Source organism: Aedes albopictus, chromosome 2 (assembly GCF_035046485.1).
Source record: "Aedes albopictus strain Foshan chromosome 2, AalbF5, whole genome shotgun sequence".
Classification (NCBI taxonomy): Eukaryota; Metazoa; Arthropoda; class Insecta; order Diptera; family Culicidae; genus Aedes; species Aedes albopictus.
The window spans coordinates 333,958,296-333,973,481 of record NC_085137.1 but is presented as its reverse complement, the minus strand read 5'-3'; the positions used below and the strand labels follow the sequence as shown (position 1 = coordinate 333,973,481).

The 15,186-nt window shown below is 40.7% G+C and overlaps 1 protein-coding gene across 1 annotated transcript in view; it reads right to left on the bottom strand.

Moving 5' to 3' along the window:
- LOC109431646 (eukaryotic translation initiation factor 5B) overlaps positions 1-11,948 on the bottom strand; it is a 355,243-nt gene extending 343,295 nt beyond the window's left edge. The window contains exons 1-3 of the mRNA XM_029874767.2: positions 11,322-11,948; positions 2,484-2,919; positions 63-2,419 (exon numbers count right to left, since the gene is read on the bottom strand). Of these exons, the coding sequence (XP_029730627.2) occupies positions 63-2,419; positions 2,484-2,919; positions 11,322-11,383 (2,855 nt within the window). The 5' untranslated portion in view covers positions 11,384-11,948. The remainder of the gene's footprint in view (positions 1-62; positions 2,420-2,483; positions 2,920-11,321) is intronic.
- Between the last annotated feature and the right edge of the window lie 3,238 nt (positions 11,949-15,186).

The following is a 15,186-nucleotide window of genomic DNA, read 5'->3' as shown; positions in this document are numbered from 1 at the left end:
AAAGATGCAAAACAAAATTTTAGACGACAAGTCCTTTCTGCCAGAGATGCTGGCAAACTCACTTGAAAATTTCCACTTCATCTGGTTTTTGCGCAATCTGAAGATTCAAACCGGCAATTGCCTTTTCCAGTTCCTTAGCGGCGATCTTCACTCCCTGAGCGGCCACCACTTCCTTGTGCTCGATGTAGGCATTCTTCACGCGAAGCTCCTTCATTGGCTGCGGCATCAACAGGGCCTTGATTTGAGTCACAATCGGTCCCTCCGTACCGGCCAGAATCATGGTTTCGCCCTCTCGGAGCTTTCCGTTGATCAGGATGGCATCGATTGTCGTTCCCAGGCCGGGGATTGCTTTGACTTCGAGTACGGTCGCTTGGAGATCTTCACTAAACATCAAGCGCTTAGCCAGCTGCTTCTGACACGATTGGACAATCAGGAAAAGAAGATTTCCCATGCCTTCGCCGGTGATGGCACTGGTAGGAACCAAGGAGATGTAGGTTTTGGGGTCCGGATTTTCGTAGTACAGGGCAGCATTCAATCCCTGCTCGGCGAATTGGACGATAACGTCCTTTGTGCGCTGTGTGAACTCCAGCTGTGTGTTGGAAGCTTGACCTTTGATAATATCCCGAACGTCCTTCCGATTCATGGTGTTCCAATCGTACAAACGATCGATCTTATTCAATGCTACAACGAAAGGAGTTCGCTTGGATTTCAGAAGGTTGATTGACTCAATGGTTTGCGGCTCGAGACCGTGCATAATATCAACTACGAGGATAGCAATGTCGCAAAGCGATGATCCACGGTTTCGAAGGTTACTGAAAGATTCGTGGCCGGGTGTGTCAATGATCAATAAACCAGGCAGCTTGAAGGTCGTTTCAGAGTAGCCTTTGACAAACTTGGTCTGCTCCTTAATGTTCTCGATTGGAACGTTAGTGGCACCGATTTGTTGAGTAATACCACCCGCTTCACCATCCTGGACATTTGTACGACGGAGCTTGTCTAAAATCTTAGTCTTACCGGTATCTACGTGACCAAGTACGCAAACGACAGCCGCTCGAAGAACATCTAGTGATTTCTTTTTCTCAGCTTCTTGAGTTCTCTTGGCTATACGTTCCATGGCTCGTTGACGCATCTTTTCAGCCTCTGGACGATTGTCTTCTTCCGATTCACTTTCAGTTTCAGTTTCCTCCTCTGAATCTTCATCTTCTGATTCAGTTTCTTCATCATCGTCAACTGATTCTTGTTTCTTAACTTGTTTAGAAGCTGGTGCAGGTTTCGGTTCTTCCTTCACGGCCGGCTTCTCAGGTTCTTTTTCTTTGGCTTCTTCCTCGCTATCAGATGCGTCCCAAGAGTCTTTCACTTCATCCTTCGCTTCTTCTGCCTTCAATGCTTCGGCCTTCAACTCTTCCTCAGTTGGACTAGATTCTTTGTTTTCCTCTTCCTTGTTAGCATCATCCTTCTTCTTCGGGCGCAGACGAGTACCTGGCCGTACCTTTTTCTCTACACCTACTTCAGGAACTTCCACTCCCTGCGCCTTCAATGCTTCCAACATAGCTTGCGCTCTCATGCGATCTTGCTTTTGCTTAGCGGTCAGGAGTTTACCTTCGGCTTTCAGACGCTCCTTACGTTCCTTTTCCTTCTGCTTCTTGCGTTCCTTCTTCTCCTGTTCCAAGCGAAGCTGTTCCTGATGATAACGTTCAGCTTCCTCCGCTAGCCGCTGCTTCTCCTCTTCTTCGCGTTTAAGACGTTCCTCCTCCTCACGGATTGCCTTCAAACGCTCCTGCATCAGAGCAATGGCGGCCTTATTGGGACCCTTCTTCTTTTTGTCGCCATCCTTGGCAGCATCACCGGCTTTGCCAGCCGCATCAGCTGGTTTAGCAGGCACTTCAGCTGGTTTCTCCTCTGCTGCAACCTCAGCACCTTCTTCTTTCTTGCCTTTCTTCTTTTTCTTTTTACCTTCACCGGCAGCAGGAGCAGCAGACTCTTCCTTTTCCGGTGCGGGCGTAGGCTCCTTCGATTCTTCCTTTTTCTGTTCAGGTTTGGAAGCCTCGGCTTCCTTTTCCTGCTGCTTGGCAGCCTGAGCCTCCTTCTTCTGACGTTCTTTCTTCTCTTTGCGCTTCTCGGCAGCCGTCTTTATGTGAATTTCTCCATCGGTCTTTTCGTCAGCTGGTTCCGCATCATCAGCTGGAGGAGTTTCTTCCTTTTTCTTCTTATCCTTCTTATCTTTTTTCTTCTCGGCTTCCTTAGGCTCCTGGACGGCAGGTTCTTCGCCAGGAGGAGGTTTTACACCAGCATATTCCATTTCCAGTTCAGCAAGCATTTTTTCGATGTCCTCATCGTCACTGTCACCACCCTTCTTCTTCTTGGCCTTTTTCCCCTTTTTGCCACCTTTCTGCTGAGGTTCATCTTCTGCCTCTTTAGCCTAAAATTTGAAAGAAAATGTTTAGAAAGTATGAACAAAAATTCCCCAAGCATTCCCAACTCACCTGCTGCTTTTTGCCACCCTTAGCTTTTCCCTTCTTGGGCTCGTCATCGTCATCATCATCGTCGTCCCGGATGGCTTCTTGGACTTCCTCATCATCGTCATCGTCGTCAGCCATCAAAAGGGAAAATCCGACCGGGCCTCCGCCTCCGGCCTTGCCCTTCTTCTTGCCCTTGGACTTCTTAGAGTCTTCCTCTTCCTGCTCCTCAGCACCGTCTTCATCGTCATCTTCCTTAGCAGCCGGCTTCTTCGAAGCTTTCTTTTTCTCCGGTTTGACGGAGAGCTTCTTGACCGCTTCGGTGACCTCTTCTAGGTCTTCGTCTCCATCGCCATCACTTTCAATTTTCTTAGGCTTTTTCTCCTTCTTTTTCTTGTCATTCTTGATGTTCTTCTCCACTTCCGTCTCGGTCAGTTCGGTTTGCTTCACCTCGACGTCGGAGCTGGGAAGGAAGAGACGACAGTAGGTTAAAAGATGAGAACATAAATTGAAAAAAGTAACTTATAGATAGGTTTACATATGAACCAGGAACGATAATAGCAATATCCAAGGTAGTCAAGAATATGTTCAATAGGAACGACCCTGGGCCCACCGGGGATCTATGATACTCTTGTTGAACACCCGCGCGGTAACCTTTCCGATTCCTCATCCGTTTACTTCTTTATCTCGGAATTCTGACTAAATACAAATTCCAAAATTGACTCTACGTAGTTTATGGACAACGCCGAAGGGAATTTCGTGGTAAATATCCTATATGGTAAATTACAAGCAATTGTAAGATCACTTGGAGCAAGGACAACCTTGCCCCAATCCACCAAAAGTGTAAACAACGAGGTGTGCGTTGATCTGCGGTAAACAGGAGTTTGCTCTAGTAAACCGAGTACCAATAGGCGGTAAATGCTCAAAAGTGCTTCTTGTTCAAGATGTAACCCGTAACGAGGGTAGATCACCTTGGAATGGTGCATTACGGCGTAAGATCTACCATACAGGGAATGGCCAAAATGTTTGGGATAGGCAACTTTTTTCTCCCACAAAAAAATCAACATGCTGTAACTTTTCATAGAGTGCATCAAATAATCTCAAATTATGACTGTTTGTCAACCTATTATGTGCATTATTGGTACAAATTTGGGCTCGATCGATTATTTTTCGCGAAGTAAGAACCATTCGGATAAAACACTATTATTTAGACAACTATTTTTAGAACTGTCATATCTCGGAAACCAGAGAACCGAACTGAAAGATTTTTTCCCGTTTATCAACAATATATTGATACTTAATACGACGTTCTAATTTTTTTTCTCACGGCGAATTAAGTTACACCGGGTTGAAATTTTTACCCATATAGAGGAAAATAAGTCAAATTTACAATACCACACAAGTTTTTTTTAAATGTGTTGTTCCTTCAATCTAAATAGGCTCTAATATATCTGATTAGAGATAACTTGAGAACAGAAGTGGGAAATCTTTGGATATCAACACTAAAAATTATTGACATTGATTTAAAAAAATTATATTTTTTGAGAAAAATCCAAAAAGTGTCAATCCATGATAACTTTTTTCAACGTAAAAAAGTACCTATGTTTAAATATTGTGTGAAGCATTCACATATTGTTAGTGTACGTTCAAAATTTCATTAAATTCGATTCACTGGTTTCCGCGATATGACAGCTCAAAAATGAGTTGTCTACAAAATAGTGTTTTACCTGAATGATTCTAACTTTGATAAACATTTATCAATCAAACCCAAATTTGTACCAATGATGCACATATATTAGGTTGACAAACAGTCAAAATTTGAGAATTTTTGATTCACTCAATGAAAAGTTATGGCATGTTGAACTTTTTAGTGAGAGAAAAAAAAGTTGCCTATCCCAAACATTTTGGCCAACCTTTGTACCATACCAAATTTTGATCTTTCTATTTTCCAGTCTGGTTAATTTAAATGCAGGATCAAGATTTGCTTTACTTTTTTACTGTTTTCTGTTTGTTAATTGTTTTTACTCTATTTTTCGTAAACAGATTAAATTGCTGCGTCAGGGCTGGTAGCAAAAACTGATGGTCAAAATAGTTAATTTAGTGACCAATTTCTCCAAAATAGTGACCAAATAGTGACTTACGGAAAGCAAAAAAGTGACTAAATAGTGACTTTTCACACAAAAAAAAAATAGTAACTAAATTTTTTTGAACGGGCTTGAAAGACCTGGAGTACCGTATGATAACCATTTTCAAGAAAAGACTCACGCTTAATCCAAAAATTGTTTAAAATTGCATGTATAGATATTCAATTTTTCAGTATATTTGTGCGGATTTAGATGTGTTGACCAACATTAACTCTTTAGTCGGTACCGGTAGAAACCCTTTGGGACACATTGATGAAATTTCTTGGAAAATTCTTGACGAAGTTTTCAGAGGAAACGGATGTCCTTGAGTGTTTTTTTTTGCTAAACCCTGGTTGATAAAGAAATGCTTGGTGATTTAATCTGAGGAATTTAATAAGAAACACTCAGAGGTTCATTAAACGAGTTTCTATGAACATAATTGCTGGTATTTTCTTCGTCATTGTAGGCAGATTTCAGGAGAACATCTTGGAGGGAATTAAAATTTCTGGAGAAAATTCTGTCTAGAATGAAAATAACAATATTGTAATTTTCCTATTAACAATACCAATAATATTTACGAGATGGTGTTTCCTTCGAACTGGCTATACTTTGAATAGCCAAGGGCTGAAAGTCTCTTAAATAAAGACAAATCAATCAATCAATACTTTGAATGTGGAATTTCTTATAAAATTCTTAAAACCCTGGTTGGTTGGTTTTTGGTGAAATTCATGTAGAGAACATATACTTAGAAAATGTGTGAGTAAATTCGAGTAAAAATTTCTCGAGTATGATTTTTCGAATATGTTTGCAAGAATTCTCTAAAAAAAATAGATGATACCAATAACTGAAAGTAGTAATGTAATTTTGATCGGATTCCTGAAGTATTTCTTTCTGGGCGAACCCTCCTCGAAAATTTCTGAAGAGCTACAGGGGGAAAACCAACTATCATTCTATCATTCTGAATATACAAAGCAATGTTAGATTAACTTGTAGTAGAATACCATTTATTTTAAATATCTCATTTTAAGGAGTCTTTTATGAAATTCCCATAATATTTACAGGCGTAATGTCTTATTTATTTTATGGTGTATTCTTCGTGTCATTAAGGGAGAAGTTGCTGGGTTTTTTTTTTTGTTGACGAGATTAACTGGAATGTATAGGTTTAGTTCTTCTTTGAAGAACTAGTGTTACTAGCTTTCGTTTTTAATAAGCTTCATAAATGCACAATCTGTCAGCATGAAATTAAAACATTGGGAAGCAATTCATGGTCCAAAGGCTTATGTTTCCTTTTCTCAAATCTGTACGGGTGCAAGAAAAAATATATTGGTTCGATTGCATCTGCAACAGCACAGCCGTGTTTTCGACTAGAGGTGGGAAAATGATTCAATTTAGAGAGTGAATCGCAACCGATTCACTCTCAAAAAAGAGTCGACCGATTCAGCAACTCTTTTCCGTGTAACATGATGAAAAATGCCATTTTTCGATGTTATCCTATCTCTTTCTTGTAATTCCAGTTTCTAGGAAATCAGCTTGCAAGGTCGACTCAGCCATTGACGCAAGGATACACAGATTTTCGTTCCTTCCACTAAAGAGTCGAACCACTAGCGTGAATCGGCCATACAATATACGAATGAAAAATGATCGATTGGCAAAGATTGCAATGTTCTGTGTCTAAGCATTACTAAAGTACGCAGTCAATCCAACTATTTTCGGCACTTGTTGTACTCGTAATAAACTTCAGCGAATCGTAACTCCTTTGAAGAGAATCGTGATTCACCCACTCGGTTTCGCGAATCGGTTCTTTGAGTCGACTCGAGAGTGAGTTACCCATGTCTATTTTCGACTGATTATTAGGTTTATCCTAGCAAAAACTGTAGAGTAACTTGATTTGACATTCTTAATTATTCTATGAGAGAAGCCATGGAGAAATAAAAAAAAATCCATGGAGCCATGGAGACTGTCTCTAAAAAGACAGTCAAAAAGTATTTTACGGTACCCCTGAAATAACTCTTGTAAAAGGAGGCATTTTTTTTAGATTTTTGGGAGATATCGTTTCGGAGATTTCTCAAGAAATTATTTTATAAATCATTCAGGGATCCTACAAAAGCATACTGAATGACTTTCACCATTTTTTTTCGGAATGCAGAGTATTCTTTTTTTCAGACAATATTTGAGAAGTACCAAAATTATTCTAGACATTCTAAAGGATTATAACACATTTTTCAAGATTGCATTTATTAGACATTACTTAAAGAATTTTATAAGGCTCTCAAATTTCCTTCTAGGAACTGCACCAGAATATCTTACGGATGATGTTGCAAGAAATTCATACAGAAATGATTACATATATACTACAAAAACACAAGGCTTTCAACATGCTCACTGAAAATTTTAACGAAAACTCCACCAAGGGTTTCAGCTAAAGTTCTAAAAATACCCTGTTTTAAGTATGAAGTGAAGTGAAGTGAAGTAAAGTGAAGTGAATCATATGCTAAAATGACAATATTTTATTGTCTCCAGTAACACAAAATTTGGTTTTTACTATTTTAAACATAAACTCTTGTTTTACTCCCTGACTAGATTTCAGGAGATTGAAAATAGTTGAAAATAGTGACTTTTTAACAGAAAAAGTGACTTTAGTTGAAAATTCTTGAAAATAGTGACTTTATAGTGACTTACACGAAAATAGTGACCAAGTCACTAAATAGTGACTCGCTACCAGGCCTGCGTAAGCCATGACTTTCTGCTTATTTGAAATGTTTCATGATTTTGCGAATGAATTAATCAAAGATTGCCTTGATGATCGCGACGTTTACTCATACACCAAAAATCTGCAAAAGAAATTGCTGAATTTTAGCAACATTTTTGCTGAATTTCAGCAAAAAGTTGCTGATTAACTGTCAAATTTGCTGAATGGTTCAGCAAGTTGAAACATAATTGCTGATACTCAGTAATTTGTATTGCTGAATGCAATCAGCACGCTAAAAATCAGCAAAGTTTGCTGATTACTAGCAAAAATATTTTGCAGTGCAGTTTACGCTGTTAAGTGAATCCCCCTATTGTTTGTTTCAGATGGATGCAGGTAAACTTGTCCTATGTATAAATAACACAATTTACAAAAATTTTACTATTGAGAACGTGTCACCTTTAACCCTCTAACACCCAAATTTTTGATTTTGATCTAAATATCATTTTTCGTCATCTAAAATCGATTTAAACATGTTTTGGAAGATGATTCTTTTTAATTCTCGATTTCATCAATTTCAGTTTTCGATTTTTCTAATTTTTATTTTTGAACATCCCCACACTTTTATATTTTTCCTGGAAGCCAATTTGGGGAACGGATTTTTTGAGATGAAAACATTTTGAGATTTTATGATTATTGTTGATATATTATTATTTTAATTTTTTTTCACTGAAAATTTTATTTTCCGTGTAATTTTAAGGAAAATAATTTAAGAGTGTATTTGATTCCCTTAAACTATTAAACAAGGATAGAATGATTTGGGAAAAATTTAAAATATGTCAATCGTAGCGATTTAATGCAAAATAAACAATGACTTCTAAAAGGTGACTAAAACATCAATTTTTCAATGATTTTTAAAAAATGTAAATACGCTTCAAAATACACCAAAAACCATTTTTATATATACAGAACAGCCCTAAATATCATCAAAAAATATAAAAAGTTTGATTTTCCACGAAACAAAAATTTCAAAAATGCTCAAACTATACCCCGTCTAAAGGCGGGATTGGGTATTAGAGGGTTAAAGTACTATTTTCTATTTCAGATTTACAAGCAGCGATCAAAATGGCGAAGTATCTCTTTTTCAGAAAGATCAAGATTACCGTACTCAGTGGCAAGTAGACCACGGTGTCCGCGTAGATTTTTTCGAGCCGTGTTTCGTAATTTTGCGTGTTTTGTTGAACTCGTATGATAATTTCAATTCGGTAAATTCCATTTTTTTTTGTTCGTCGCATAGTAAGCTAATCCCAAGCCCTATTCATTAGTAGCAACTATGAAGTGTGCGGTCATCTATGCTCAAGCTCATGTTCATGCTCAAAAGAGCTTCTTGTTTAAGATGAATCTGTAGTAGGGCAACGTCAAAGAGAACTTCGAGCGCTGCCGTAGGAGAGAACACTCGAGACGCTCCGTCTTTAAGCACATCCTATGGAAGTGGCATAATTTTGACTGAATTGTTCTCACTTTACCCTTTTCCATTATAAAAGATATTCGACCAATATCGGTCGAACAACAGTTGCCACTTGTCCATATAAGCTTTCTTGATTACGAACTCAATATGAGATGTCCTGGAAAGCTTGGAATCAAGATTAACTCCAACGTACTTTTCCTGTTTAGTTGTGGGGCATCCACAAACACTTAATTTCCTAATCGCTGCTAGACGCAATATCGGTTTTTGAGCATATGGTAAATCCAATTGGAAATCATTGGACCATGACTCCGCGCGGCTTTTAATATGGCATCGAAAGACACGTTGTCAAAGGTACCCTCGATATATAAGTAAACACCTAAACAAATATTGCTTTTGAATGAATGCTTTCTCGTATATTTACAACTTTGTGTAAAAGAGTCACAGTGGATTTACCAGATTGGTAGGCATGTTCGTTCACATGAAGAGGCATGTTAGTCAAGTGAACATCACGGATGTGTTAATCGACCATGCGTTCTAAGCATTTCAGAAGAAAAGAGGTCAAACTGATAGGCCTGAGACTCTGTTTTTTCATACGACGCGCGACTCAGTTTGGGAATATATCTTGTAGTAAAAATGCAAACAATTTTTTTTTTCAAAACATGTTTGAAATAATCAAATCCCTTCTGAAGCAAAATAGGGTATCCCATCCGCTCCAGCAGATTTGAAAGAAGCGAAACTTTTTAGTGCCCACTCAATCGATTCTTAAAGTTATGATACTTTGAGCCGAAGCCAGAGAATGGATCACTAAAATAACTAAAACGGCCGCTATGAAATGAACAGATAGCGCCACCGTAGCCTTGTGTGTTTGACGTAACTCGACTGCTGTCACTATGTTATCGTCCATATACGGTGGCGCTTTTGTTTTGATGTGGTGAGTAGCGGAAAAGTCGGCTTCAGTGATCCGTTAACGACGCGTAGTGCGTCATCAGCATCATTGAAATCTCGCTCGAAATTTCAAAGTGATAAAACTCAGTTACCAAAGCGCAAATTTGGATGAAAATGTATCATCCCATATGCTCACTCGTGGTGAGTGTGATGATACTTTTTCTACTGCGTGACTGCAGAATTGACCGTTTTTTATCACTTCAAAAACGCGAGGCAAACAATCATTGAAAATTAAAAAGTCAATGATTCCTATGAAAATTCTGTGATGCACCAAGTCACCTTAACTACAAGAAAAGCATCAGGTTCATCCGAAGATGTAATATCCACACATCCAGGGAAGTGTCTACTGAATAAATATTCAAGAACTTCCTCATCAGAAGAAGTGAAAATGCCATTTGGTAAACAAAGTTGGTTCACTCGGCAATCCTTAGATTTCGCAATGATGTTGTTCAACCGACTGACTTCACTCAAACTGTAAAAAATTGTACAAAGTTTTTTTTTTCAGCTGGATCGTTCAGCAGAACAGCTGTTAGGTTTTGCGTGCCGACCTGAAAGCCTCCAATCCAGCCAAACGTCGTCTGTCGCCCAACTTTTTCAACATTGTCTCCTGAGCTTCGCCAGATCAGAGTTCCACCAAGCGGTTCCCCTTGTGGTCTTCATAGATCGCCGAGGGTAAGCTTTCTGGAAAGCTTCCATGATGAAGCATCATCTTAATCACTTGGGAATGTCAATAGATGGTGAGTATCTATGAAATTTGAGATCGCAGTCAACCAGTCAAACAGAGGATTCTTGAAACGCAAAGTTTGTGGCATAACATTCAAGGATTCAAAAAAGATGTAGCGATGGTCAAACAAAGATTGTTCATCTGACACATGCCAATTGGACATCTCGCAACTAATTCTACTAGAGCAATGCGTCTAGTCAAATCTAACACTTCCCCTCTAGCAATCTCTAGATACTATGAAGTTTTAGCGATTGCCTTTGTTAAGTAATTCAAGATCTGTACTACTTAAGCGTTCCATCAAACTAGAACCTCTCATCAAATTAATGTCTAAGCTGCCCCAGATGATATGGTGAGCATTTTTTTTGTTTGTTTGTGGTGTCAGACGACTGGCTAAGACCGGTCACGGTCCATCTCGCCTATATGGTGAGCATTAGCATCACTGCCAACAATTAGCGGAGGATTTTTTAAAGTAAATCGCATAACACGAAACCATATACGTGACATTTCAAAATAATCAGTTACATCTGTATCCTGCTTGTGCCTCAAAACCTCAACGTGTTTTATTTAAATCCACTGAAAAAAATATATCAATAGCTGGAAATTCGAGCTTTCAGTTAACATTTTGCAAGTGTTTGTAGGACACCTTGCTAAACAAGATCTGCAGCAGTGAGATCCGTGAATATCGCTACATTTTTAGTAGGTATTTAGTATTTTCATTTGATTTGATAACATTGGCTCAACATTGTATAAGCTTGAACATATCGACGCATCGCTGATTTAATTATACAGTCTTTGATGGATAGTTGATATATTTTTTTTTGCATAACCTCTATGCGAAAATCCCGAGAGCTAGATTAGATAAATCCCTGCTCCTTTCTACCCACCCACACAACCAAAAAACCCCATTCAGAATACTCACTTATCCTCGCCAGCAGCGGCCACGGCGGCGGAATCCTTCTTGCCTTTCTTCGCCTTACCCATCGTCTGTTGCTCGGTTTCGAACTCGCAACCTGGGAACACCTCCGGCACCAACGATGCTGACGACGACGATTGCTACCGAGGGAACTCAGCTTGAAGACACTGACTGGCGGTCGCAGGCCGGTACCGTTCACGGAATGCAATTCCACCCACGCAACCCCAACACACAGTCAAGGATATAGATAGGTATGTAAGGTCCTTTGCTTTGGGATTCCTGTCTCCTTGTTGTCACTCAACCGGGAGCAGCAGCAGCAGCAGCAGCCGAACACAGCAGAAACGCAACGCAATCACTTTTCCACCACGCCGCACTGCACACACCGAAACGAAACGCGGATCGCGACGACACGAGCACAAACCACCGACGACGGAGAAATCCGACGGAACGATCCGGGAATTGTGGATTCCGACTTGCTGAAAATATCACACGTATGCAACGGCACTACCCGAAAGGATTTTTATGCGAAAATCACACGAACTAACACCGACTGTAGAATCGAAAAACTACGGAGCGAGAAAAATGTGTTTGCGAAAGAGCACTAGCCAAAAGCAACACCAGACTCGAAAAGAACACTGACAGTAGAAATGCCGAGCTTGACCAGTGTTGCCACATTTAAATCTGTATTTTGCCTTCCAAAAATCTTTATGATCTGTATCACCATTTTTTGTCAAAAATCTGTATAAAATCTGTAATATTTCGCGAAAAATCTGTTTGAAATTCTGTAAATTTCAGAAAAATCTGTATAATCTGTATCATTTCCAAAAATCTGTAATATTGGTATACAGAATTCTGTATAAAAAGCTGCAAGAAAATCTGCATGATTACAGAAAAATCTGTATATGTGGCATCCCTGAGCTTGACAGCTGTTTGTTTTTCGGGTTTCTGTGTGTGCGTGAGCGTTCTGGTTTGAAGGAAGGCGAGATTGAGTGCGGGGATTGTCCCGAAAAACTCGCCGAATGCATTATAAGTTCTGAAAAAAAATCACGAAAATGCATGAAATTCCATACTTTGAAGGGTGAGTGCCGTCATGTTTCAATTTTGAAGTCTCCTGTTCAGTTCACGTTGAGCATCCAAAGCCATCGGTCGTTTCGAATAGCCCTCCGTATCTGGAATTTTGTTCTTTCGCCACATTTAAAGTCGGACTACGCCTTCCGGTATAGCTGACTCGTTGGTGCTCCGCCACCCGGCGACGCGAATTCGGTTACAAGTGTAACGTAACGTGAGTGTTACCGCGAATTTGCGTTTTTTTCGTCGCGTCTCGATTATCGGCGATACCAGGGTATCAGGCGGTGAAGTAGCATATTCTCTTACGGCAAGCAACCGTGCGCCTCCACTGGCTTTTTTTCAAATAAACTCGAAGTAGTGCTTAACCGTGCGTCTCCACTACCATAGAACTGGTAGACCGCAAAGAGACCACAACGCAAAAGTGACGAACCCGTTTGTGAAAAATCTGTGCAAGTTTTCGAAATAAAGTGACTAAATAGAGCTAGTATCCTTATCCAATTTTCCCTTCCTCCGCACTTGGGGTAGGCAACAGGTGACTGTTGCCACTTGAAGCGGCATTCAAAAGTGTGTATGGAGTCGATCTGATCTGGATTTGTTCTGATGTCCCATGGCCTCCTTTAGTGGAGGTGACCCGGGCGGGTCAAATGGCAGGAGCTTTCCTGCTTACTTTGATCCTAGGAATGAGTTCGGAGCTGTCACCACATTACTACTAACAGGAAAGGATGGAAGCAGCCTTCCAGTTGAGCCGTTCATCATCGGAAAAAGCATCGAAGATCTTGTTGGGCCTATCGAGTCTGCCAAAAGTGAAGCACAATGCAGCCGCTATGTTCTTCGCACGAGGAAAGTTATGCAGGTAGAAAAACTTCTTAAGATGACCGAACTGTATGACGGTACCGAAATTGAAGTGAAGCTCCACCCAACACTGAACACGAGTCGCTGTGTGATTTTCAGTTACGACTTGATGCGGAAAGATGAGGATGTCATTGTCAAGGAACTACAACCTCAAGGAGTTATTGCGGCACGAAGAATTCTCAAGAGCAACAAGGAACCCACCACTGCTGTTATCCTCACGTTCAATCGGCCAATCTGTCCTGAAACTGTCAAGGTTGGGTTATTGCGTGTAGCTACAAAACCCTACTACCCAAATCCCCTGCTATGTTTCCAGTGTTTCCTGTACGGTCATTCTCGAGCAAAATGTCCGAACACCAAGCTATGCCCCAACTGTTCCAATGATCACGAAGAAAGGAATCCATGCGAAGAACGTCCATTCTGTCGAAACTGTAAAGGGCCACATCGACCTACCAGCCGCCAGTGTGAAATATACAAAACCGAAGCAGATGTAATTCGAACAAAAATTGATTACAATCTGTCATATGGTGAAGCTCGCGCTAGAGTCGAAGCTGGAAACGGAAGTTATGCTGCGGTAGCTGCTCAACCACGACTCGATCATGCTAGACTAAACGCGCTGTCGGCTCAAATGCAGGAAAAACAAGAACAAATCGCAAAGCTGGAAGAAAAATTACGAAGCAAAGATAACGTTGAAGAGCAGCTCAGTATGATCATCGAACAAAACAGACAAAAAGAGGAAAAAATCAACGAACTTCTGGAACAGATCCGACAGAAAGAATCGAGAATCGAAAAACTTGAAGCACAAGTTGAAAATATGACGAAATTCTTCGACGACGCCGCAGAACAAACTGAATCGATCAACAGTGAACCGGAGCCAGAAGTAGGTCGAAAAAAATCAAAACGGACAATCAACCACCAACACCATCAAAGCCAAAAACAACAACCTTCAAGAATGTCACCGCCTCCCAAAAAAGCAACAACGAAACCGAGGAGTCCCATAATGACCAGATCGGCAAGCCAATCCTCAATAGAGGTTGTGGAAACAGCAGGCCTCGTAAAAGACAATGACGGTCGATTTCGTAACCGAAATCGTGATAGATCCCCACAACGACAGTAACATGCCCTCACAGCCAAACCACAACCCAGCAACCAACAACAATACGCAACAACACGATAGTCAACACCGGTTTGAGGACTGGGAAAGTGCAGTACCACCCTCACTTCCAAGAGAAGCGCAGCAGGCAGGGGAAGCTTTCCAGGACGCCCTACCCCAACCTGTTGAAAGTGTTCCCGCTGTTGCGGCCGGTAACATAGAAAACAGACCGAACCAAGAATCACCCATACGAAACCGCTTTCCTCCCCCCATCCCACCAGAAACTGACGAATATCCCTCCCTTAAGAAAAATCCCCATACTAGCATTATTAATACAGTCACTGATGCACAAACTCGAAGTAATCACGAATCGCTCTCGACCAACCATAAAAACCAATGCTACGCAACAAATCGATCACCCTCCTCCGGAGCGGGGTCCGTAAACCCCACGCAAGAACTCGCACTGGCCCTGACTATAGACGACTACATTCCTATAGCGGCAGCTGGTGCGAGGAGACTTGCCAACTCTCAGGCAAGTAGACAATATTTTCGAAAAGAACAATCCTCCGCCGCTTCATCGAATCTCTCTATATCATCTCTCCAGCAAACATGTCCAGACTTCACAGACAGTACAAACGAAACATTCTCAATCCAGTGGAACATCCGCAGTGTCTGGGCCAACTACAATGAATTCCGAAAAATAGTGGATGAGCGGTTGCCCATCACAATATGTCTCCAAGAAATGATGACAAGCCAAACATTGAACCTGCTAAAGAACCGATATCACTGGACCATCTGCAGCCGTCCCGAGAGTTTGGGAAACGGTATCGCTGGTCTTGGTGTACGCAGAGATGTACCGTT